The 16,979-nt window shown below is 43.0% G+C and overlaps 2 protein-coding genes across 2 annotated transcripts; both read right to left on the bottom strand.

Moving 5' to 3' along the window:
• Positions 1 to 2,474: 2,474 nt before the first annotated feature.
• mrps2 (mitochondrial ribosomal protein S2) lies at positions 2,475 to 5,383 on the bottom strand. Its single transcript, XM_062554983.1, has 4 exons — positions 5,302 to 5,383; positions 4,913 to 5,026; positions 3,695 to 3,824; positions 2,475 to 3,297 (listed from the first exon to the last, which is right to left on the bottom strand). Exons 1-4 carry the CDS (start codon positions 5,333 to 5,335, stop codon positions 2,757 to 2,759), a joined length of 819 nt encoding a protein of 272 aa, XP_062410967.1. The 5' UTR covers positions 5,336 to 5,383; the 3' UTR covers positions 2,475 to 2,756.
• Positions 5,384 to 5,586: 203 nt separating this feature from the next.
• ppp1r26 (protein phosphatase 1, regulatory subunit 26) lies at positions 5,587 to 15,838 on the bottom strand. Its single transcript, XM_062554332.1, has 5 exons — positions 15,726 to 15,838; positions 9,595 to 12,869; positions 6,480 to 6,567; positions 6,324 to 6,382; positions 5,587 to 5,910 (listed from the first exon to the last, which is right to left on the bottom strand). The coding sequence occupies exons 2-5, from the start codon at positions 12,792 to 12,794 to the stop codon at positions 5,889 to 5,891; spliced, it is 3,369 nt and encodes a 1,122-aa protein (XP_062410316.1). The 5' UTR covers positions 12,795 to 12,869; positions 15,726 to 15,838; the 3' UTR covers positions 5,587 to 5,888.
• Positions 15,839 to 16,979: the final 1,141 nt, after the last annotated feature.

Genomic DNA, 16,979 nt, shown 5'->3' with positions numbered 1-16,979 from the left:
AGCCATCAGCGGAGGAGGCCTACGTTTTGGTGGGGCAGAAACATAAAATTAAAAATGTCATATTTCACAGGAGTTTGTTGTAGTAGGCCTATGCTTAAATCATGTCACAGCCATGTCAGTGGAATATTTCGTAGATCAGCCCAGTTGATTAGTTTCTAAAACTAGAATCTAGATTCTAGATTTCTTTCAGCACCGTTCTCATCACGTTAAACCAGCAAAGCATAGCAACGTTGTTGCTATGGGTAAACAAAACTAGTTGAGCGGTTGCGTAGCCTATGCAGCGTTTTTGAGAAAGTGTTGTCGGCAAGTTCACAGCTGTGGATTCAACATTTTAGAATGACACGAGCCACTTTTAATGAAAAAAAATATATTGTTTTACATTATTCTCCCGGTGCCACTTCCTGTCGGCAGTCGGTTTCGTTCCTCCTAACATCCGGTTGTTGGATCACGTGACTCGTCAGATGCGAAAAAAGTGTTTCCATTGCAGTTTTGCGAAATATACAAATTTCGATACGCTCGAAATACCACCTCACCCGAGCGCAAAAACTTTTTATCGAAACATGTGAGTTTTTTCGAAATGTGTGTGTTTCCATTAAGCACATTTCTTTTCGCAACTCTTAATTTGCGCAATTTAATGGGTAATGGAAACGCAGCTAGTTACGTCTCGAGGGGCAAAATAACAATGTCCATTTACAAATTCAGCTTTAGATGCAGTGATATAAATCAGATACTCTAATAATAATGTAGAGCACAATGTGTAAGCTGTAACATGAACTTAAAACTTACCATGATACGGACCTATAAACATACCAAACATCTCTACCTACATGTAGGCTTACTGTAACTAGACTGACGCGTCTGTGAAGTACGGGCTTAGGACAACTTCCACAAAATACACAACGCGAAGACGCGTCACTAGCTGCGTTTCCATTACAAATATGCGCAAAAACTTTGTCGATATTGTCTTAATGTCGAATATCACAATTTTCGCAATTGCGGTGTTTCCATTACATTCGGCTAACTAAATTAAAATCTCGTGTATTCTCGCGTGCTGTAAGTCATTAGGAGACATGGTGGTTATCAACATTACCCAGATTTAGCCATAGGGATTTAGCCTACACTAAATGCATTCAAATTGCCACCACGGCACGCTGATTATCAGTCATTAGGCTATAAGCCATCAGCGGAGGAGGCCTACGTTTTGGTGGGGCAGAAACATAAAATTAAAAATGACATATTTCACAGGAGTTTGTTGTAGTAGGCCTATGCTTAAATCATGTCACAGCCATGTCAGTGGAATATTTCGTAGATCAGCCCAGTTGATTAGTTTCTGAAACTAGAATCTAGATTTCTTTCAGCACCGTTCTCATCACGTTAAACCAGCAAAGCATAGCAACGTTGTTGCTATGGGTAAACAAAACTAGTTGAGCGGTTGCGTAGCCTATGCAGCGTTTTTGAGAAAGTGTTGTCGGCAAGTTCACAGCTGTGGATTCAACATTTTAGAATGACACGAGCCACTTTTAATGAAAAAAAAAATATTGTTTTACATTATTCTCCCGGTGCCACTTCCTGTCGGCAGTCTTCTTCGTCGGTTTCGTTCCTCCTAACATCCGTTTGTTGGATCACGTGACTCGTCAGATGCGAAAAAAGTGTTTCCATTGCAGTTTTGCGAAATATACAAATTTCGATACGCTCGAAATACCACCTCACCCGAGCGCAAAAACTTTTTATCGAAACATGTGAGTTTTTTCGAAATGTGTGTGTTTCCATTAAGCACATTTCTTTTCGCAACTCTTAATTTGCGCAATTTATTGGGTAATGGAAACGCAGCTACTCACAGTTGACAGCTTCCGTCAAAACAATTCACTTCTAATTTCTCAATGAAAGACGGCACAAAATCCAAGCTTGTATTTCCATTGAGAAATTAGAAGTGAATTGTTTTGACGGAAGCTGTCAACTGTGATTGACGCGTCTTCGTGTTGTGTATTTTGTGGAAGTTGTCCTAAGCTTTGCGCGCTCGTACAGTAAATGACTCTCCTGCATCGTGACTCCTCCCACCTGTGATAGTAGTATGGTTGCGCGCAAATATTCCCAGTGTTAGTAGTGAAAATCTATTTTATACAGTGAAAATGTGTGGCTTTTTTTTTTTTTTTTTTTTAAAGAGAGCGGATGGATCTGATATTTTTTGCTTTATTTAAGCTCAAGGTCAGTAGGCATAAAGCAGTTTTTCAGTTATCAAAATTCTCACTACGGTTCACTGTAGTCACCACATAAATACTTTGACTGAGGATGGATAATTAAATCACAAATACAACTGGCAACTAATATTTCATATACAGCCTTACCATTTGAGCTTTACGGTCAACATAAATAAAATCACTCATAGGTTCACAAGAAAGCCGAGATTCCTTCGGAAGTGCATGTTTGCATCTTGAGAAAGTATTTTTTACCAATATCAATTGCACAATTTGTACTTTAGTCCACTTGTTAATCTTTATTCTCTGACAAAACAAAGACAACCAATCATTTGTACACTGCTTAGCAGACAGTCCATAATATTTTGAGGCAGGTTGAGATCAACCTGCTGAATATTATCTTGGGCTGTGTGTGTTGAGTGATGTGGTGTGCCGAGTTGCTTAAGCATAAGTGGTATGGTACCATGTTGTTTGCTCATGCTGATGCAATGGGTTCAGAGCTACAAGAACCACATTGCGCTGAAGTCATTTCGCTCATAATTGGCTATGAAACCGTGTGGTTCACTTGGATGCAGCAGGCCCCACGCCTCTGAGCAGCTCCAGCTGTTTCCGCTTGTCCTTGGCCCTGTTGATGGTCATCTTGAACAGCCGGCAGTAGAGCTCCATTGCGGCAGGGGTGTCATCATTGGCCGGCACTGGGTAGGTGATGAGACTGGGGTTGCAGTTGGTGTCCACGACGCCAACGGTCGGGATGTTCATCTTGGCCGCATCTCGGATCCCCGTGTGGGGCTGGAATACGTTGTTGAGCGTGGACAAAAAGACCACTAGGTCAGGCAGTCGCACGCCGGGGCCATACTGGATAGCGGCGTTGGTGAGCAGGCCTCCTTGCCAGTAGCGTGTGTGAGCGTACTCGCCACAATCTCGGGCCGTGCGCTCGACCAGGTGGCCAAACTGCCGCCGCCGACTGATGAACAGGATGACGCCTCCACGGAAGGCCACGTGTGCCGTGAAGTTGAGCGCCAGCTGCAGGTGTTCCACTGTCTGCTCCAGGTCAATGATGTCGACCTCCAGGCGGCTTCCAAACAAGTACGGTTCCATTAGCCTGAGAGAGACAGATGAGAAAGATACAAAGAATGGGAGAACATTAACTATCATGAAGATCAGTGTATGCCCAATATGGCAAAAGATTACATTCAGATGGTTCCTTTTCTGCACATTAGCTGGCACTGTTAAGTGGCAAGTTTACAAGAACATGTTTTTATGCTTTACAATGTATTTTTTAACAGTATATTTTGGGGCTTTTTGCCATTTTTTAGGACAGTGCAGAGTGACATGAAAGTGGGACACACAGATAGAGAGGGATTGGGAAATGACCACTGGTTGGATTCAACCCCAGGTCTCTATGAACTGATGCTGCAGCCACTTGAGCCACAAGTCCCCTATTACAAAATGTCAATCTTACGCTTAACACGTAAGACACCCCACGTCCAAACAATCACCTGTGCCGACATCCTTTCTTGTGACCAAGGTGAACACGGGCTTCAAACAGGTCCTTCAGGCTGAAGAGTTCGGACACACGGAAGAAGTCTGGGTGGCTAAGCGGGACATTCAGGAGCTTGTCTGAGTCAACTGTAAGATAAACAGAGAGTATGTTAGCATCGCATCCATGATAGCATGTACAAGGACATACCTCTTTTCCAACAACATATTTGAGTGTGTGCTCTTTGGCACATCCTAAAACGCTTAACGTGTAAAATGCTTAACGTGAAAAAGCTTAACGTAGCTTAATGTTCGAAAACAACGATCAATCATCACCAAACTTGTCATGAACATCACTTGTCATACACACTACGACCTCACAAAATATCAAAACCGAAACCCCAATATTATGGACGTAGACGGCGTTAAGCTTTTTTGTTTACATAGGCGTCTATGGGAAGGAAACGCTTACCATAGCTTAAATGTCAGATAACAGCGAGCAATCAGCATCAAACTTCTCTTGGACATCTCTAGCCCTACCATATCCCACCTCTGTGAAAATCAAAGCCGAAATCCCATTTTTGTAGACACAGTCGACATTACGCTATGTTAAGCCTTTTCCTTGGCCTATAGACTTCAATGGATGAATAGCTTAATGTGGACATCTTCGAATATAGGACTTCGGTTTTCATTTTTTTGACAGCTGTCTGTGTTGGTAAAAAGTAGGCTAATGTCTGAGCTGAATTTGGTGACGAGTGATGGATGTTTTCTGACATTAAACTACGTTAAGATAGGCGCAAATGGGGAAAAGCCTTAATGTACACTGCGTCCATAATATTGGGATTTCCGTTTTGAGTTTTTGACAGCTGTCAGTGTTGGTAAAAAGCATTGTCTGAACTGAATTTGGTGACGATTGGTATATGTTTTCTGACAGTAATATACGTTAAGCCTTTTCTCTATAATGGGCGCCTATGTAGAGAAAAAAGTTTAATGTCGACTGTGCCTACAGAAATGGGATTTCGGCTTTGATATTTTGTGAGGTCGTAGTGTGTATGACAAGTGATGTTCATGACAAGTTTGGTGATGATTGATCGTTGTTTTTGAACATTAAGCTACGTTAAGCTTTTTCACGTTAAGCGTTTTAGGATGTGCCTGCTCTTTTACTTAATTCTGAAATCTATTGCAACGCAGTGAATTCACACAAGACTGATCTTGAGAGGAATCAGTTGTCTCCTCACCTGTAATGTCATTTGGAGTTACCACTGCCTTTGGTAAAGCTGCTGTGCTGTATGCTTGCCCGCTACAAGACAGCGAAGCTGCGGTAAAACGAGGGCATCTGAGTCCACTGATCGCTGCAACAAGAAAAAGACACACATCAAGAAAAGATATGAGGTACAGACAAGGGAGATGCCTAGCCGGGAACCTAGACGTGTTTAGCCACACCATACCTAACGTTATGCTAACTAGTTGGACATGGATGTCAAAGACTTCGAGCTACGTAAGTTATACAGATGTACTAAAATGCCATAGACAAAAAGACGATTGAATATAATTTCGCAAATTACAACTTGCATATTGTGAAATCGATCTAACATTCATTTACAAACAAAAGTATTTCCAATTTCACCTTTCGCGAGGATCCCAGACGCCATGCTTGACATTTCAGTCTCCGCCCACTGAAGGTCAAAGATGCATCTTGGGATACAGAGTCCAAATACACGTTGGTATAACTGCTAATGATCGTTCTCGCACACTATTAAAAACTTCAACTCCCAAATGTAATATTCCGTAACAACTACTGAAATTATAAAGCCTGAGCCAGTGTAAAACATTTTTTTTTATTAACAATCCATTCATTTAGAAAGTTGAAACGCACGTAATATTAAAACCATCATTGTGTCAACATGTCTTAATTCATCCAACCTGTGCATTACATAATATTTGAATAATACATTTGAGTTATGAACACAAAAACTGCACATAGCCTAATCAGCCTATAAAGACACTATTCTAAATGGCCTACAAGTGCATTGCAAAATATGAATGCAATAAATACAATTAATAAAAGTGAACTCAACATTACTATAAACGTAATTAAAACAAACACAAACATAATTGAAATGCTATAACACTAACAGAATCAAGAGGTCAAAACAGAGTGCCATAACTGGATATCTTCCCTTGGAAAATGTTGGGGTAGCTGGAAATTAACCTTCACTTTTCCGTGGTCTCCCTCCTATAAAATGAGATGAAAATGAGAGCAAACTGAACCATATTTTAACCATGTCTTTGATAGAGCATATCAAGAGGGAGACTGCAAAGCGTAAAGGTGCTCTAAGCGATGTTATGCAGTGTGTAAGCTAAAAAAAATTCCATCGCATACCGCAAACATCACCTCACCATCCACACACTGCCTGTGCCCTGAATACACTGTAAGCTTGGGCTCTGTGGACAGCCCAGGCTACAGAAACAGACTGTTCCAGCCAATCATTGATGAGATTGGTGTTTAGGAGAGTTCCCATTGCACGGGAGGGAGTAACGAGCTAGCTCTGTTCTGCTTGAACGTCAACACAAGTGATATTATTCAACATTGCTAAGAGCACCTTTAAGACTACATGTGGTTAGTGTTCACTGCATAGCAAAACCTACCTGGTGGTACAGACCACAAACTGGAGTTTCCTCTTCACAAACTTACATTTCTTGGGTACCTGTGGTAAGAAACAAAAAGTATGTATAAGCATACTAGCACAGATAATGTGAGACATTATGCAGTCTCTACTGCATCTATATGACCAGTATTTGGACCTTGCAGGCTTTGCGGCTCCTTTCCTCTGTGCTAAGGACAATGTAAGGGCTAATCACGATTCCTGGATCTATGGCGCGCTCCAGGGACCTGTGGATGTACAAGCAACAAATAAGTATGGTCACAGCTCAACAGGCAATGCATTAGAACTACTGTAACAGCAAATAGTACATATTCAATTACTACAATATCAACCTTATTAGGTTTCTTAGATATACTGACGCTGGTCTTCTGGTAGTGCCCAAGGTCAAAACTAAACAGGGTGAAATGGCATTTAGCCAATAGCCATTATGGTGCCCATTACTGGAACCAACTCCCTTTGGAGATCAGATCTGCTCTAACAGTTGCTTGTTGTAAGAAGAAATTAAAACTATTATCTTCTACCGCCTTGGTTTGAGATGTATAAAGATAAAGTGGTTGAGTTTATTTATTATTATACATTTCATGATAATTCACACTGGGTTACAGTGAGATTCACAGCAAAGCTTTAATAGAATAGAATAGAATAGAATATATACTTTTTTGATCCCGTGAGGGAAATTCAGTTCTCTGCATTTAACCCAATTTAACCGAATTAGTGAACACACAGTGAACACACAGTGAGGTGAATCACACAACCCAGAGCAGTGAGCTGCCTGCCCAACCAGCGGCGCTCGGGGAGCAGTGAGGGGTTAGGTGCCTTGCTCAAGGGCACTTCAGCCATGGTGGACTGGTCGGGGATCGAACCGGCAACCCTCCGGTTACAAGCCCGGTGCGCTAACCAGTACACCACGGCTGCCCCAATGCAGTACTAATGCAGTTAAGCTACATACACACGCAACATACACAGACATACATAAACGTATAAGTTTATGTATGTCTGTGTATGTTGCGTGTGTATGATGTTGTATGATTATCCCTAAACATTAACACATGTACTGCCTTTGCCAAAATAAAAACAAAACAATGAAACTGCTTACACATCAGATCAAGCTTACAATTACAACTTAAACTAGATTGTACAAGATATAGATGTAGTGGGAAAATGAGCAAACTAGTCAAAGTAAGGCAATGGAGGAAGAGGATCAACATAACAAAACACATAATCAAGGCAGTTAATAATTACCGGTAAATGTGTTGATCACAATTACTTAGTGAAACATGACAAAATATTCCTATGCAAAGTGTTTTCTAATGTGAAGACACACACACAAAGAGAGAGAGAGAGAGAAAGTGAGAGACAGACGTAAGTGAGTGACTGCTGCAGGTTGTTTGAAAGTCATCATTTATTACACTGTAGCACTTGTAAAGATCCAGTCAGAATGCCACCCTCCTTTCCACAGGGAAAAAGGGAAAAAGCATCAATTTTGCAAAATATTTATGAAAACTGGCGATGCACAGCATGGTCAGTATGTCTTTTTTTCCTTTCTTTAAGTCTATAAACAAAAATAAATAACATTCTTTTCACATATGAAATCCAGGAGAAATGCTGAGTTCATACCACAAGCAAACAACAACAACAACAACAAAAAAACAACAGAGAGAGGAACCAAGTAACCTGAAGAGCGTACTTCACACTTGTGAAATTGGAAATGGTTTGGTGTGTGCATGTGTTTTAGAGAAAGGAAGAGAGAGCATATGGAAACTACAGATCGATGGAGCGACCCCTTGCTTTTAGCAGGGGAAGTCCCTTTTACACATCGCTGCTCTCCACCTGCCGATGTCAGCCAGCTGGGTCTGAGCTTGCGCATGTAACGACCTCCTCTCACGCCATAATTCATATCCCATTTATCTTAATCCATGGGTGTTCAATTAGATAAAAATGAAGAAACGAGCATCATCAATGACAAGAAAAACTTTTTTTTTTTGCTCATTCTTGGAATACACACCTTCACCCAAAAAAAACAGCAAGGCAGAAAGAGAACATGAATTGGGGGAGAAGATGGTTAGACAAGTCCAGAGAAGAGCAAAATGAAGGAGGGTGGTAGATGAAAGGCATGGGTGTGTGGAGAGAGGATCAGACAAGGGGCCATGCTAAAGAGCAAATGAATGATTAAGAGATGAATGATGGAGGGTTTTTTTTTTCATTAAACGAGTGCAGGTCCCATTCTAGATGATATATCTGGACCTATTTTTACCTTCTGGTAACCATAGTAACCGAATTTGCCTGGGCTCCTTTCTGATCGTGTGACTGTGGCACCAGCTTGCCTTCCTCCTCACATGCATGACCCATGCCTTGCACTCTGGCAAAAACGGGCTTGTGAGCATGTGTGGTGTGATATGTACTTTTCTCCTTGGTGACACGAACACAGATGTAGGCACAGACACACAGACACACAATGGAAATGAAAGAATGCGGTGAAGAATATATTGAGCCCCTTGAGGTGATATGTTGCAACTGAAAGAACAGGGTAGTTCTTTTCAGTACTTCATCAGATGAAAATAGTCCTACTCAGTTCCTCAAAAAGCTTCATACATATTCACCAACAGCAGCTGCTCCTCCACACACGGTTTGCTAATGATGCTTTTGAAATTTATTTCTTACATTTTTGCGCCTGTAAGTGTACTGCAGAGTTGGTCAAATCAGATGGATGTGAGTGTGTTGAGTATGTGTCCCAAGCTGTGCATCATTCGATATGACCTCATAGAGTTGTTGACTTTTTAAACTATTGTGTTACAGTTGGACAATTTAAATAGCCTTCATAGGCTTCAGTATAGGATTCAGTTGTGAATTTTTGTTTAGGTTACACTTGCAATTCTAATATTACCGAACTGACTTTTCAAAGTCTGTCAGGGAAACCTCATTCTGTCCAAGTGAAAACAAAAATTCAAAACAATAGGCATACATTGAGTTTAAACACACAAATGAAAAAATGTCAATCTCTTCCCCTTGATGGCATATTATGTGCATTTAAATATATTTATAAATGTACAAACACATTTAAAAAGGAAAAAAAAAACTTTCTACAACCATACTTGAACTCACACTAAGCTAAGATCCCTTGGTGCCTCGCCATATATATAAAATATGTGGAATTAACGCAAGCAGTGGAAAGTCCACTGCGCCTGCTCACCTTGTGAGAGCGAATGTACAAAAAAGGTGAAAGGTCATGAAAAGGGAAAAGGAGCTCTACTCACACACTGGGGAACCTTTGCTGCCTACCCTCCCTCTGCCTCTCTCCATGTCTCCTCCTCTCCTCCTCCTCCTCTGAATCCAGGTCTGTCTCATCTACAAGCTCTTCCTCTCGCTTCACCTCCCTCACTTCAGTCTGTTCTTCCCTCTCTCCTCTCTCCTTCTTTCCCTCTCTCTCCTGTCTGCCTCTGGCCTGTGAACAGCTGGCCTGCTGGGCTGACTGACCCTGCAAGGCCCCCTGGTTCTTCGGTAGGGTGCTTCCACCAGTCTGCTGGGTTTGGAGTGCTGGGGGCTGGTCCCATCGTCCACGTCTCCCACCTGCCTGCAAATGACTGTCCGGGACGCAAACGCGTGGTCCTAGACTGTCTCTGCTGATGGGGGTCTCCATGGAACTTCGGTAGAAAGTGACCGGGGCCAAAGACGTTGAACAAACAGTGTTCCTACCACACGAGTCCGATATGCTCGGACGGCTGCTCTGATTGAGTCCAGGGAGACTGGCTGCGCTGGGGTTAATAGTGCGTGCTGGACAAGGGGTTGTCTGCGTGGGAGGAATCTCATTCGGGCTGCTGGAGGTTTGTGTTCTGTTGGATAAGTGCCTGATGACACCGTGTGTTCTGCTGGGTGTGTGTGTGAGTGTGTGTGTTCTGCTGTTGGGCACGTCACAGTCAGAGTGCAAGTGAGGTTTGTCTCCGGGAGGGGACCCAACGTTGGGCATGCGTCTCTCCTCAAAGCCCCTCTTCCTCTCTCCCTTACAGCTCGTTGGCAGGCTGTGGGAGAGTCGATCCCGGGCAGGAGTTTCCACAGTTGCCCGGCTGTCCCTGCTGTTCTCCGGTTTTTGCCAAACTCCCTGTTGTGCATCCGGGCACGGCATTCCCAAGTCTGGAGGAATTTCAGCCTGCTGATCTTCCAACTGGAAGGCCCTAGGAGGGGAGATGGCCTTGTTGTGGTTCTGGTCCTGATGTTTTCCCTCTGGCTCCTCATCCTCAGTCTTCACTGCAGCAATGGGGGTGGAGGAGGAGGTGGGGGTGGTGGTGGTGGTGTTCTTGCTGGTGTTCCCACCTCCTCCGTTAGCCCTCTCTGCTAAGAACTTGCGGATCTCCTGCTCAATGCTGTCGTCGCTGTCGACTGAGCTACTGTCCTCCTCCTGCTCCTTGGAGGTCGGACAGTCTGGGATACCAGTTCCCGCACTGCCGCCCTCAGCTGTGTCCAGACCTGGTGGTTTGGCCTGTGGACTTGGAGTTTTGCCTTTTTTCTCCTGCTTTATGTCCTGGGGGCTCCTCACAGCCTTAGGGGAATTCTTATTTTTGACTTGACCGCTTTTCTTTTTCACTGCCTTAGACAGACCTGACTTGGCGGTCTTGACACTGGGATCAGTGGGGGGTTTGTGTTTTTTGGAGGGCTGTGTTGTGGTGGAGGTGACCGCTGGCTTTGTAGGGGCTTTCTTCGTCTTTCTTTTTACCCTTTTCTTAGTTTTCAGCAGGTCTTTGATGGCGGCATCAAGGTCCTCATCACTGTCTAATGAACTGCTTTTGTCCCCGCTTTGATCTCCTTTCTCCGATTCAGTTGGAGGCTTGGGCCTAAATGTTGTTTTGGGCGGTTCTTGGGTTGTTGCTGGCACAGCTGGTGTCTCCTTCTGCATTTGGGCTTTCTGCTCCAGAAACTTCCTGATTTCCAGCTCTATCCCGTCCTCACTATCAACGGAGCTCTCTGCATCACTCGGGTCCTTAGAAGACAGCGGGGGGCCCGTGGAGTGCACAAGGAGTGTGGAATCCAGGGGGTGTGGGCTGGGGTCAAAGGTTATAGGCATCACAGCCTTGGAAATGTCCAAGATGGCTTCAGCACACATGAGCTCAGCTGTTGTGTTAACTTTTAGCATAGGCACTGGGTTAGGCTCCAGTCTGCTGGGGGAAATGACAGGGCCTCTGGCGTTGAGCTTATCTGAGGAGGGACTGCCTAGGGATGCAGGTCTGTCAGGAAAGAAGCCAGGCAATGACAACTTCGCCTCTGTTTTAAGTTTCTCCTTCTTTTTCCTCTTTATAGGTCCAGGGGTTGTAGGTTTTGATGCCTTTTTGCCCAACATATCTGTTCTGTCTGTGTTGAAGAGACCTACCTTGGCCCCCGGGGTTGCATGTTTGAGCTGCGACTGCTTAACCATACTCTTTTTCTTTTTCTGGGGAGCTCTCACCTTCTGCTTCTTCTCCTTCTCCTGCTGGAAGCGGCGGATGGCTTCCTCTATGCCATCGTCGCTGCTTGAGTCGGAATCCTCAACCTTCTGAGTCTGCGGCTTGGACAGCTCAAGCTGCTCCCGGTTCTTCTGCTGCTGGTAGCGCTGGATCTCCTCCTCGATGCCATCATCACTACTGCTACTGGCGTCTAAGGGCTCCTCTTCTTTAACAACCAGGGAGGGCTGCGCTTTGTCTGTGTGGGGGAGGGTAGAGGACGCCCCTCTTTGGTCAAGTGATGGCAGTTTCTTAAAAAATGACAGCATGGTCACAGCTGGTTTCTTTACAGGATTCTCCTTACTTGGTCTCTTCTTCTTGAGCTTCTTCTTCAGGTTTGCCACTGGGGTAACGCCTCCTTTAGAATTCTTCAGGATATGATTGCTGGCTGTGAGCACCTTGTTGCCGTCAGAGCATGATTGTGGATGGGGGTTATCTGCTGTGACCACAGTTTCTCGACGTGGGAGCTTGGCCGCTGGGCTGGTTCTGACCGGAGAAGGTTCTGCCTTGCGCTTATGGTCCACCCTCTCCTTCAGGTACTCCTGGATGGCCTCCTCAATCCCACGATCCACTGAACTGTCACTGTCAGTGTCGGAGTCTTGACTGTCGGGGTTTGTGCACGGAAGCGGCGAAGGTGGTCTGCAGTCCAATGTTGCCCCACCTCTAGAACAACTGGGGCCCGTCTTCATCTTGTGTCCTGGTTGCCGTAACGACTCCCGGCTCGAGTGTGCAGCAGACCCCGTCCCTTCCATCTGGCCCCCGTCGCTCACGTCGACGGACGACTGTGTGGTCCGTAGGGTCTCGATGATCATCTGGACCTTCTGGTGTATGGGCGTGCCGCTACTTGACAGGCTGCTGTCTGAGTCATTGAAGCACAGTGGCAGGCCCAGGCTTTGGGGCGCACCACCTCCGACACTGCTAATACTGCCAACGCTTCTCCAGTCCGAGTGAATTGCCACCGCTGGAGGCACGCTCTTCAGGAACATTCTAGAGGGTCGGAACGATGGCCTAGGGAGATCATTAGCACACCGCTGCTACGTTTTCCTCATCATCTTCACATCCTGTAATGCACATAAACAAAAGCAATAATAGGTTAGACCACCAAAGGTCACCAAACCTCAATTGTATTTCTCAATTGGGAGTAACCACAACATGAACGTATTCTTCTTAGACTCCCTAAGTGACCTTACTTTGTAAATGACAATACATATTTGAAAATGATTTACAGATTTACAGAAAGGTAAATTAACCTACATACTTAATCCCTTTCAACATGCACTGTAATTCAAGTTAACTGATTTCAGTTAAAAGTTAAGCGACAATATACACACATTTTAGGAACAGAAAATATGAAGGGTAAGTGAACCTACGCTTAACCACCTTCTAAAACTCAAGTTTAATTTTTTTTACAAAACACAATTTCATAAATCTTCTTCATCTTCGTTCATTCTAATACCATCATCGCCAGCAAATGAGGATCAAAGTAGAACACAGTAATTTAACAAATTCAGTGAATTGAAATCCACTTAACAATCTGAGCAAACAAGGCCATTTGCTGAACCCAGTAGCAAACCCTGAACCCTGAAGGTTCATATCATTTATAGGTAAAGGACACACCTATGAGCCAGCCAGCACATATGATGTAACACTGTCTCCAACAAATTATGGAATTATTACACTAGCTGATATGATATGACTGTAGCATAGTTGGGTAGCCTCTGAACATTGATCTGACAATGGCCTACATTAACCAACGTATTGAGAACCACAGGCAAAGAGGACGGGAACTTCTGAGTAATAATGATTACAACTTTCTTGACACTGAACAATGAAATGTGAAATATGTTTTTTTAGACCTATTTAAAAGGGGAAAGGATTCAAGAAGTGCCACTACAACACTGATCACCTGTCAGAGCAGATGTTGTCTTGGAGGACTTAACACGTCCCATGTAACTTCCCACGTGGCGTGGACCTAATTAACTCCAGCAGAACCAAGCTTAAAACATGGACTGCCAAAACCAGGCTTGACTAATTTGAAGAAGAAAAAACACGTCCTTACTAAAAATGCTCATATACTGCACAGTATCATTAAACTACATTTAAACTAATTCCAGAGTTTCAACCAATTTGTATTGATTTATTTCATTTATTTAACCAGGCAAATATTTATCCAATATATTAGACCATTTGAATTCCCCCTGCCCTTGTTGACTGCATGAACTGGTTGCAGTGGGAATTGGGCGGCCACTGGAGAATGTGGTTGTTATCATTAATACAAAGACATTGAGGCTATTTCTATTACATCTATAACCTTAACAATATAAAACTTTGAAGGACACAAGTAGCTCCCTCTCATCCTACCTGCAGTGACTGGAACTGCATGCCCACCCCTTGATTTGGATATCCTCCTGACCCCAGGGAAGATATATGGAGTAGGTCTACCCATGGCTTACAAACATTTGCAATCTCAATAAAGCTTATTAGAAACTATCATCTGGAGAAATAAATTTGCCAGTGTTGGGTATTTTAATCCAGTATCATTTTCGGTGTCCCTTCATTAAGCTTAACTATTTGTTTCAATTAAAACATTTTGTTTATTGTGAATAGTGAACATTTCATAAAAATGTGGGGGTCCTTTAGATCTAATGCTTATGCCCAAGCCCAAGATGACAAAATTAAGAACTTCCATAACTTTCGACAACTGCAGCTCTGCAAAAATACGTAGGCTAGCCATTAAGCATGGATGAATGAATCACTGTAGAGATGCAGGGGGTTGAAATCAATAGGGCTACTTCAGAAATATATAAAGAGGTTGTTAAAATACCGTAATTTTCGCTACTATTAAGCATTTTCCAGGATGCCATGAAGTAGCCAATTCTTCTATTGTAAGGCAACCTTGTTTCAATATTGACGTTACTCAGCTCCTGTATTTGGAAATGAGCTCTTACTTGTCACGACAAGGCAGCAGGTGTAAATGAAAGGGAAGTGCAGTGAAATGTGACCCGCCATTCCCTGTTAGGTTGGGTAGGCTACTACATTAAGTTTTAGCATTGCATTCCCACCTTCCTGGAAGAAACCTAAACCAGGTAGCTCTATATCCTTCGTAAGATACCCTGAATCAGTTGTGGTAGGCTCCAACTTCATGATAAACTAGTATAGCCTACTGGTTATCGATGCTTGTCTAGCCATAACCTTACTTCATAAATGTTGTTAGTCACGTTTAAGACATGTGTTTTCTCTTGTCCGTATCGTGTCAGGAAGTCGAATGAATTTCGATGCTAGTTCCCGATAATTACAATGCATCAATGGTAATACAGTTCGTGGTGTTACAAACAGACTTGCAAATATGATGCTGAATTCGTTGTAGCATTAAGGAATTGAAATTGTCCAATGGCAAGTTACATTTTCTGTGTTCTTTTAGTCAAAATTTGACGTCACATGCCGAGCACAGTAGCCTGCTAACTACAGACCTCTAAGCCCCGAGTGTCGCATCGCCGCACCGGGCTGTCCCCGTATCTCTTCTGCGGCTCGGACTGCGCTGATGCCCGGTGAGTATAGCTAAGAGACACCGCAGAGAGAGCAGCTTCCGTCCCCACACGGCCACTACCCTCTCAAGCTCTCCGCGTTTTGTCTCACCAGTAATATCTGAACGGAGCAGAAGTATCCATTTACACAACAATATCTTGCATTTCTATCATCAACACAAAAGCCATATATGGTGAAAAATAAGCGGGGACGATAAGTTCCAACCATCGCTTTAGGACTGTCTTGATACACAAGACACTCGCGGGCCTTCCCACTTCAAACCGGCAATTTTTCTGTGAAGAAAACCCTTTGTATTGTGTGTCTCACAAGCTTCGTGATAGTAGTGTATCCCAATCTAAATCTATTTGCAATGTATTGCAGTTGTACAGTACCTGAAAAGCTGTAGAAGTAAGCACAGTGATGGTGAATTTCCCCGCTTTGAGAGATTCTCTTTGTAATTCTTAAAATTGTACTGTCCACACGGAGCACGAGTACGCGCAGAAAATGCGCGATCGCGGTCTCTCTCGACTGCCTTCCTACTTACCTTGGAGAGCTCATTTAAAGAAACAGTACCTTTAAAACAACACGCCTTGACTTCACATAATACGTTTTTTCATCCCCTGTCACTTAAAAATACAACTCGAAGATACATTTATGATTGACAGATACACAATCTTGAGAAACAAACTACTGTTTTTTTTAACTGCTATAAAATCGGAACCATTAGGCCTATACTTCCAGATTTCATGCAGCAGTCAGCATTTTAATTTGTGGAAAAATATTGCAAATGTTTTTATCTGTCATGAAGGCTTAGCTATCACCATCACATCATCATATAAGGATCTAAATTAAACAGCTCAGCATCACCAGTGCGGATAGGGATGTAGTGAAATTCTGGGTTTATAGCAAGGATTGCTTTTTGTTGTTGTTGTTGTTGTTGTTGTTGTTGTTGTTGTTGTGGTTAATTATACTCTTTAATGACAGGGAAACAACAAACAGATTAATTTAAAACATTTCTGAATGTGGCAGTCTCCATAACACAACATTAAGTTAGACTAGAATTGATGTGATATTACAGATAACCATCACCTGCCATCTGTAAATGTCATATTGTTTGCAGTAGGCCGATACCAGTCAACAAGGCAAATATCAGCCGATACTGTTGAATACTGGCTGATTTCTCATTGCATCTATACTGGATAGTTTCTATGATTGATTTAAAATCAATCTCAAAAACCTCTGTAGTGTTGCTAGTAGGCCTATGACAAGCCCTCAAATATTTGAAATGCAGCATTGACAACAGCAACATTTATTAATAGAATGTCGAATGTTAGTTTCTATTCCAGGATGTAATGCTCAAACATGATACTAAACATGACTATACTAAACCTGACATTTTTTAGCATATTATATCATATTGCTGTGTTGTTGTTAAAAAAGTTGATCTGTAGGCTATTCCTCCTGTAAATTCATCCTCATTTGTTTGTAGCTATTCTGCTTTATTAAGACTGGATCTGTTCCCTGCTATCTTAATTCAACTATCATGTATATCCCCAACCGCCCACTGCAGTCCTCTGATGAGTGTTGTTTTGTCGACCAACCATAAATGCTAGGTCAAATTCAAGCCTCTTTTCCTCAGTGCCATT

The sequence above is a fragment of the Sardina pilchardus genome, chromosome 14 (genome assembly GCF_963854185.1).
Source record: "Sardina pilchardus chromosome 14, fSarPil1.1, whole genome shotgun sequence".
NCBI classification, from domain to species: domain Eukaryota; kingdom Metazoa; phylum Chordata; class Actinopteri; order Clupeiformes; family Clupeidae; genus Sardina; species Sardina pilchardus.
This window is presented reverse-complemented; position numbering and strand designations above follow the sequence as displayed.

Coding starts and splice junctions, on each gene's coding strand:
- ppp1r26 (XM_062554332.1), bottom strand. CDS start 12,794: ATGTTCCTGAAGAGCGTGCCTCCAGCGGTGGCAATTCACTCGGACTGG. Junction 6,383..6,479: donor GGAGCCGCAAAGCCTGCAAG/GTCCAAATACTG, acceptor TTCTTACCACAG/GTACCCAAGAAATGTAAGTT. Junction 5,911..6,323: donor TTTGTGGTCTGTACCACCAG/GTAGGTTTTGCT, acceptor CTCATTTTATAG/GAGGGAGACCACGGAAAAGT.
- mrps2 (XM_062554983.1), bottom strand. CDS start 5,335: ATGTCAAGCATGGCGTCTGGGATCCTCGCGAAAG. Junction 5,027..5,301: donor GTCTGGGATCCTCGCGAAAG/GTGAAATTGGAA, acceptor TTCTTGTTGCAG/CGATCAGTGGACTCAGATGC. Junction 3,825..4,912: donor AACTCCAAATGACATTACAG/GTGAGGAGACAA, acceptor TTTATCTTACAG/TTGACTCAGACAAGCTCCTG.